Source organism: Austrofundulus limnaeus, unplaced genomic scaffold (genome assembly GCF_001266775.1).
Source record: "Austrofundulus limnaeus strain Quisiro unplaced genomic scaffold, Austrofundulus_limnaeus-1.0 Scaffold98, whole genome shotgun sequence".
In the NCBI taxonomy this organism is placed as follows: domain Eukaryota; kingdom Metazoa; phylum Chordata; class Actinopteri; order Cyprinodontiformes; family Rivulidae; genus Austrofundulus; species Austrofundulus limnaeus.
In genome coordinates this window covers 1,336,033-1,344,764 of record NW_013952500.1, presented here as the reverse complement: position 1 = coordinate 1,344,764, position 8,732 = coordinate 1,336,033, and the positions used below count along the sequence as shown (strand labels likewise).

At 38.1% G+C, this 8,732-nt stretch overlaps 1 protein-coding gene across 1 annotated transcript in view; it reads left to right on the top strand.

Annotated features, from left to right (window-relative positions):
• LOC106520866 (ceramide synthase 2) overlaps positions 1–7,137 on the top strand; it is a 13,640-nt gene extending 6,503 nt beyond the window's left edge. The window contains exons 2-11 of the mRNA XM_014013151.1: positions 359–532; positions 628–745; positions 923–1,041; positions 1,830–1,887; positions 2,883–2,933; positions 3,034–3,126; positions 3,547–3,675; positions 3,804–3,910; positions 5,827–5,980; positions 6,075–7,137. Of these exons, the coding sequence (XP_013868605.1) occupies positions 360–532; positions 628–745; positions 923–1,041; positions 1,830–1,887; positions 2,883–2,933; positions 3,034–3,126; positions 3,547–3,675; positions 3,804–3,910; positions 5,827–5,980; positions 6,075–6,221 (1,149 nt within the window). The 5' untranslated portion in view covers position 359 and the 3' untranslated portion in view covers positions 6,222–7,137. The remainder of the gene's footprint in view (positions 1–358; positions 533–627; positions 746–922; positions 1,042–1,829; positions 1,888–2,882; positions 2,934–3,033; positions 3,127–3,546; positions 3,676–3,803; positions 3,911–5,826; positions 5,981–6,074) is intronic.
• The last annotated feature ends 1,595 nt before the right edge of the window (positions 7,138–8,732 follow it).

Here is an 8,732-nt window from a genome sequence, read left to right as displayed (position 1 = left end):
AGGCTTTGGGCATGTTTTTTTATGAGAGTATAACATTATAACATGATATAAAACTCAAAAAAGTTGATTTTACATGATATTGCCCCTTTAAGGATGTTGGTGACCCGGCTGAAATTATCACCAAAAGGTAAATTTAGCAGGAAAAAAAATAGCTGAAATGATCTAAAAACACAGAAAACTGAAAGGTCAGAATGATAGCTGAAATCAGTCAAATAGAAGCCGATAGAGTCTGACATTAGCTGAAAGACGTTGAAGAAAGAAGAACTTGAAGAAGGTGGTTTTGTGAAGAGGTTTGATGAGAGTTCTTATGATATGGACACGGCTCTGTTTAATTTGCTTCTTCCTGTTTTGTCTGTAGGATGTTATCTCGGTTGAGTGAGCTGATATGGGCCGACTGGATTTGGTTCCCTGAAGGCTACGGCTGGGATGACTTAAAAGATGCCGACGGCAACGTCTACCCTAAAGTCCGGGACCTTTGGGCCACTGTACCCATCGCTCTCTGCTTCTTAGTCTTAAGAAAAATATTTGAGCAGTGAGTCAATCAGCGGTGTGCTTCTGTCTATGTTTTTGTGATTTTATTTGCGTATTTCTTTCTAATAATTACGAACACGTTTGTCCACGTTGTAGAACAGTAGGGCTTCCTTTGGCCTCAATGCTGAGAGTGAAAGACAAACATCTCGCTCAGGCTCCTCCAAACCCCATCCTGGAGTCCCATTTCTGCAACAAATCAAAGCATCCCGCACAGGTATGCTTACGGAAACAAACATCTTTACGTTTTTAACTGAAATGTGGAGCAGAAATTTACACGTCAAGAACAACCACACTGTTTCTCCAGTTGGCGAGGCTTCAGGACAACAACCTTTTAATTGCAGCTCTGCCCTTTTTTTTCCCTCTCATTGTCTCGCCCTTGTGTTGTTGTTAGAGCGCCACGGAGAATTTAAGTAGACGGACGGGTTGTTCAGTGCGACAGGTCCAGAGGTGGTTCAGACAGAGGAGGAACCAGGACCGGCCCAGCAAGCTCAAAAAGTTCCAGGAAGCGAGGTAGGTTTAATCCTTAGCCAGACGTCCGATCAATTATTGCCTGGAGGCGGAGCTCTGATGTTTTTTGAGTTTGTGTGCACGTTGTGTTCATGTTATTGTTTGTCTGCAGTCTTGATTAAAAAAAACCTCAGAACTCTTAGACAGTATTCAATGGATGTACATCTACAACTTTAACTGTTGAAGTCAATCCCATTCAAGCTGTAGCTCTGCCAGTTTTACATATATTGAGCCAAAATTCAGTGTGGTAGTAGCTGAGAGTGATCCTCGATGAATATTTAGAGCACATTTCACACGGGTTCATGATAATCTGCAGCTCTGTACTCGTGAAAACTTCTTTGATATATTGAGCTGCGTGTTTAATGGTTTTGTTTTGCAGTCATGATGATTTCCTAATAACCTCATATTAACTTTCAGCTCCGCCACACCCACAAAGTCAGAGTGAGGTTTCCTCGAAGGCTGCTGCAAAACAACGTCTGCTGCTGAACGTGAAACTCACAAAAGATTGAACCCATTAGTTCTTGTTTTATTACCTTTTTATTTTTGACCAAACTGGTTCAAAAGTAGTAAAACCTTAAAGCATCATAAGGATCTCAGAGGCACAGACATTAACAAACGCTATGAAAACAGAAGAATTTGAATTTTTTTGTTTTATTTTATTATGTCCATTCGTATTTTCCTTAAACCCAAAAGTGTTGCAAAATAATTTAAACAATTTTTATTGAGGTGGGATGAATTCCCAGTTTTATGTTTTGTTTTTTTATTCTGAGATGATTGTGTGTTTCTTACAGCTGGAGGTTCATATTTTACTTTCTTGCTTTCTTTGCTGGCCTGGCAGTCCTTATTGATGTGAGTACTACAGATGAGAAGATGCTTCATTGTAAGACATGTTGTGCAAAAAGTGAAGTATTCAAAGAAACAAGAAAAATATCTAACTGCATGTTTGACTGATGGTCTAAAGTCACATAGTTACATGAATCTCAGGGAAATATTTGCTTTAATTTGTCAAGATTACTTTTTATTAGCGATTATGATGTACTGCAGCTGTTAGTGTCTTTGTAAAAGCTTGAGGGCTTCAACTACTGCAAAAGTGAGACATTAAGATCCCAAACTACTGCACCTAATGTAAAGCACGGTGGCAGTAGCATCATACTCAGGGTTTTTTTTGCTACCTTTACAAAAATGTTGTGTTCTACTACCTGAGTACAGTGAAGCGTGGATTTTTGCGGGGGTTACGTTCTTAAAGTACTTGCGAATTGTGAAAAAAATGTGAATATTTGATGCTGTTCAGAAAAAGCCTACAGTATTTACGTTATTAATGTTAAAAAATAAGTGAATTATGCTGTTAGTAATTTAGCTTAAACTCACTGAAACGCATGAGGGAGAAAAAACTTTTTACTTTCCTTGCTGTATTTCTGATTTTGAAAATATCACAGTATTATCGTAAACTACTAGTGGTTAGGTTCCAAGAAAAAAAACAGCAAAAATCTAACTAGAATGCAACTTTGCGAGGCTTCGTTATAGTACTGTTTAAGAAGTAGCTACCGGTTCAAAAACTGGTCATAATTTGGAGCCTAATAGTAGATTTTTGCAGTAAAAATACTTAAAAAAATTCAATAATTTGTTCTAATATTTTAAAAAGTGGTCAAATATCCCACCAGAAACCCCTGCAAAATGCAGCTTTTATGTATGTGAACTATCCGCTTAGCAAAAGTACAGGAGATTTTAGAGATTAACATTTTGTATGCGGTGTTTCCTCTCCATATAAAACCGGTTTTTCATGTTTTATGGCCTGCTTGGACTCCGGTGTGTTTTGACTCATAACACAATTTATCTTTTCTTAGAAACCATGGTTTCATGACACGAAGAACATGTGGAAAGACTTCCCGAAAATGGTAACTTTTTATAATATTTAACATTTATTTTTTCTAATAGCCGGCTCCTGTTTTCATTGCAGTACTGAATTAAACAGTGGATGTTTTTTTTTTTTTCCAGCCACTGTTGCCGTCACAGTACTGGTACTACATGATCGAGTTAGGCTTCTATTTCTCACTTGTTTGTAGCGTGGCATCAGATGTCAAACGGAAGGTAAGTGAAACCACATTTCCTCTGAATGCTGTTGTTTTTATTTGTTTTCTTTTATTAAAAAAAAAATAAAACCTCAAACTGCCCACTAAGCGCCTTTTAAAAAAAAAAAAAAGGATTTTTTTTGCTCTGGTGTAGTTTGAGGTTTCTGTATTGATTCCTGTTAAATTTTGACCTGATGTATCGATCGCTGCTGCCTGCTGATTGAAATGTTCTGTCTAAATGTTGTTTGAGCTTGAACATTTTTGGCAAACACCGAGGCTTGAAGCTGCATAATCTGCTTTGATCAGAAGAGTAAATCATTTGTTGAACCGGGCTCAGGCGCAGTTGATCAGTGACTCCTCTGTGTGGATGGATCAATAATGCCTAAATGCCGGTAAATTTAGATTTTTTTTTTCACGTCACCTGTTTCTGTCTGCGAAGGATTTCAAGGAGCAAATCATTCACCATGTGGCCACCATCCTCCTCATCAGTTTCTCCTGGATGGTCAACTACACCCGGACCGGGACTCTGATCATGTTGGTGCACGACGCCTCGGACTATCTGATGGAGGTATGAGAGGTGGAAATGTTTTTTTTTCTTCTGCAGGAGTTTTTACTGTATCACTGACTTTAATATAAGAGTGTGACAGATCGATTTGTCTCCATTAAATACTTTTTTTTATGTGTTTTTAATTCCAGTTAGCCAAAATGTTCAACTATGCAGGCTGGAAGAGAACCTGCAACTTCATCTTCGCTTCGTTTGCTGCAGTTTTCATCATCAGTCGCCTAATCGTTTTCCCTTTCTGGTAAAAAATCCATTGTTGCATCGAACTCACCAGATCACTGATAATCTAAGAACATGGAAGAAATAAGCTTAAGCTTTAAAAAAATCTACTCTAGTAGTCTTGGCCAAAAGCACGGTTGAATTTTATTGCAGCAAATTTGTCACAGCCTTGTTTTTTTTTTGTTTACATTATCATCTTTAAAAAAGTTGAAGGTCTTGTGGAAGTTAAAATTTAGTTTTTGAACTTAAAACAAGCAGAACCCAAGCTAAAATTGGCAACATGTAAGCTAAAATGCAGAACCCAAGCTAAAATTAGCAAAAAATAATAGCTAAAATAAGCAGAACAAAGGCAAAATGAGGGGAATCCAAGCAAAGATGAGCAGAACCCAAGTTAAAACGAGGTGGACAAAAGCTAAATAAGCACAATTGAAGCTAAAATAAGCAAAACTCAAGCAAAAATTTGTAAAACAAAGGCAAAATTGAGCGAACCCAAGCTAAAATGAAGTAAATGTGAGCTAAAATGAGCACAACTGAAAAGCTAAAACAAACAAAACCATAGATACAAATTTAAATTGTCAGCAAAACAGCAGAAGTTAATATCAAAATATTGCTAAATCACCGCAAAACTCAAATTAGCAGAACAGTAACAAAAAGATAAATTAGGCATAAGAGTAGCAAAAAACTTATCTTAACAGTAGCTAAAAGCTAAATGTAGCATAAGAACATTAAAAAGGTTGAGTAGGTCCTCTGGATGGGTCTTCTTAGCATAAAAACACAAAAATCGAGTACGTACATCGAAGCAGATTTTTAACTGAAGGGATCTCAAAAAATTCTTTGGAGAAAGTTTTGCTATTTAAAAAAAGGTAAAATGGCACAATGTTTACAGAAATACTAGAAAGACTGGAGAGAAAAACCTCGAAATGTAAACATTTACAGCGGGTAAAATAAGTATTGAACATGTCACCATTTTTCTCAGTACATATATTACTAAAGGTGCTAATGACATGAAATTTCCATGAAACCATAAATGTCTAGAAATGAAGTCATTTGTAATAATGTGGAATGTCACAGGGAAAAAGTATTGAACAAGTGTTGCTTTGGAACAATAAGGTTGTGAAGGTCTTGAGAGAGCTCTTTACTTTTACCCATCATCAGATGGTTCTTGTGTGATACCTGGCCATCATTTGGGACTGAACCAGCTGATATTAACTTGCYCTGAKAAGGGGCAGGCTTGCTTTCTYATTACTGAGAGAGTTCAGCTGGTGTCTTGGCTTTCCATGGCTTTTTACACCTCCCTTTCTTCATGTGTTCAATACTTTTTCCCTGTGCCATTCCACATTATTACAAATAACTTCATTTCTGGACATTTATGGTTTGATTTCTTTGTATGTATGGATCACTTGGGTTGTTACCGACATCTGGTGAAAATTTCATGTCATTAGCACCTCTAGTAATATATTTACTGAGAAAAATGGTGACGTGTTCAATACTTATTTTACCCGCTGTATATGAATGCGGACTCAGATTTCACAAAATTAGCTGCTGACAGAAAGTCCAGAAGCTCTGAGGAGACGTGCACATAGTTCGGATAATTTCACGGTATTTGTTGACAATGAAGCAAATGTAGAAAAAATGTCCTGATTGTCCAAGTTGCAGAGTAAAACAAGTGGGCAGAAGAGCTTCATTCTCGATCACAATAGCAGCTTTTCACAACCGGCTAATTTATTCAGAACGAGAGGGACGCATTTCTGGATACAACGTGGATGTTCAGCTCATCAATGTAGCACAAAAAAAAAACCATTAGACCAACTAAAGTTCTGCAGCTACACGTTTTTATTTTGCACATTTCCAGACTTTTTGTTGTGAATAACAGGAAACAAACAACAAAAAGGACCTTAGGTGGTTCTGAGTAGGCTCTTTTGTTTCTGTCCGGTCCAGGATCATACATGCGACGTTCGTGTACCCGCTGACCGTCATCCGCCCCTTCTTCGGCCTCTGCTTCTTCAACGGGCTGCTGTTCGTACTGCTGGCTCTGCACGTCTTCTGGGCCGTGCTCATCCTGCGCATCGCCGTCAAATTCCTGCCAGGAAATGTACAAAACGTACAATTTTTAAATACACATTCAGCGATGATGTAACGGTTACCTCACATCCTGTTTTTTTTTTTAATGTGTGTTTCTGTGACAGGGTATTGTTGAAGACGAACGCAGCGATAAGGAGGAGACGGAGTCGGAGGAGGAAGATGATGTTTGTGAGCGCAGAGAGAAGTGGAAAAACGGACATGTGCAGAGAAGTCGCTTCCTCAACAACAACCACATCCGTAAGATGGACTGATGGGACTGAGAGCCAAAGAACACGAAGCAGGCAGGACAAACTCACATTTACTTTCAGCATAGATTTTTTAAATTTTTGTGGATTACACTACATTAAACGTGAGCCACATGATGCGCTGTTCAGCTCCGCAGCAGAGTGGCTTTTCCTGTTTCCTCCTTCCTCTCACCGGTGGAGTGTTTTTGTTGTCATGAAGCCGCTTCGCCACAAGTTAACCTGCCTGTTTTGTTAGTTTTACAACTGGAATTGTTGCAGTTGGATTAACACTCTAAACATTAAAAGACAAACTTGACTTATTATTAATTTTTTTGCTCTTAATAACTGCACTGATGTCAGAGACATTGTGAGGAGTGTTGCAGCGACGGATCCATCACGGGAAATCCAGAGTTTCGTTCTGTAGAAGAATCGATTCCAGTGTTTCCGCTGCGAATTACGGCACTTTTGGTTCTTTTTCAATGGAGCGTTTGCACTTCCGCTGAGGTTTAAAAATGACATAATTGGTGAAAATGAATATTTTAACTGCGTGAGAGAAAGTGCTACATGTTAGCCACGTGTGCCGAAATGTGCCTTTGTGGAAATTTTGTCTTCGAATTTTTCATCTTCCGAAAAAAGCAGAGTCGCACGGGGTTGTTTTAAAAGTTTGTTTTTTGTTGAATATCTTTTTAGTTGTACGGTTTTATTTATGTTTTAGTCCAGTCCTCAGTTTAAATTTGGGATCAATTGGAGTAAATCAGTGGGTTATTTTTTTTTTTTTTTTATGGGCTAGAAGAGTTTGGACATATTTCGTTTTATTGTTTAGATGCACTTTATGCTTCTTTAAAAATATCAGCGTGAAAGCCTGAAAATCCCTTTAATTTTAGTTCATGTTTGATTCAAATATTATTTTAGTTTAAAAAAAGTTGGAATTTCAATTTAGAAATTTATTATTATTTTTAAGCAACTGTTGTTTAAAAAAAACAAGTTAATGGAAATCTTAAGTAAAAATTTAAAAGCCAAAATATTGTTTACATTTTCTAACACCTTTTTGACATAATTTCAACTGATTGTAAAAAAAAAAAAAAGAGATCTCTTTGTACCAATAATTCCACCGTTTCCTGCCTTTTGACCAATCACAAGCAGCTCTGTGGAAGATGAACTTTTTTCTGAGGGTTTTAATTCTGTTATTTGTTGCTGAGCTGTAAAATGATGACATTGATTATAAAGATTTTTGTCTAACTTGTAATTCTCCTGGTTTTTTCCTTTGATTTCTGGAAGCAATCATTTTAATTTTAATCATTTTACATAGTTTCTCTCATTTTGATTTTTAGTGTTTTAACTGGAAACCTTTGATCAGACAGAAAAAAAACATGAATTACTTTTTAGTGCCATTTATGATGCGGTAATTTAAAAAAGACGGTTATTAACTTCATCTGTACATTTCTAGAAAAAAAAGTTTCTTTAGTTGATTAATTATATCATATTTAGGAGATAAACAGTTCATCACTCTGGTTTATTTATTCTTTTTAAAGACGTGCTTTAAAAACCCAAATATGAGGTTTTACTGAATTATCTGTGCAAACAAACTTAAATAATTTAAATTATTTTGCTTTTCCAGTGTACCTTCCTGTTCCAGTTTATTCTTGTTTTTGTTCGTTCTGCACTTTCTTAGTGTTAAGATTTTATCAACGTCCTTCCCTTTGGCATTCATTTATCTGTTCAGCTGTTTTGCTGTCCTTTCTTTGCAAAAAAACAAAACAAAACAAAAAAACAAGGCTGAACTTAAAGGTCTTAAAGAAGGTGGAGGGAAAGCGAGTGGACCCACCTACTATATAATCTCACAGGCTGCTGCATTTTATTATATCAAAAGTGTTTTATAACTTTTTTAAAACCTTTTAATTTCTTCTACCCTCTTTGTTTCCTCTCGACCCCCCACCCCTCCTGGGGTTTTGGCCCACTGTCTTAGAGCCCTCCTTGTCTAATTGCATACAGAGCAGGATCACTTTACCGTCCGGCTCTGCACTTTATCTTCCACGCTGCTCCTGCCGCCGCTGGCAGCCTCCATGTAACAATCTCCATTTTAAAGCAGCGGGGTCAATTTCCACCCCGCTTCTGCATCTGGCTCCACAATTTAATCGCTGAAGTCGTCTCCTGTTTCTCTGGCTCCAAATGTCTGGATTTTCCTTACCACCCCCACCCCTCCTCCTCCTCCTCCTCCTCCTTGTGAGCCACAGCTTCTTAAATCCTGGCCTCCCTGTCCAACATCTCCCGCCACCTCCTTCCTCTCCTGCGAGGACAACCAGGGTGTCGCCTCAGGTGCCTGAGCAGGGCGGAGTGAAGTCGGCTCGGTTCTGGCAGCGAGGCTCTCCTGACAGGAGAACAATAGCTGGGGGGTGTTTGATCCACTTGTGAACCAGGTAGACCGTTATTCAATTCCTGCTTAAGTATTAATAAAGGCTTTACACCCCAGGGGGAGGTCGCGAGGTGTAAGTGCGTGCTTGTGTATCCTGCATGCGTGTCGCTGAGAGCCGGAGCTAA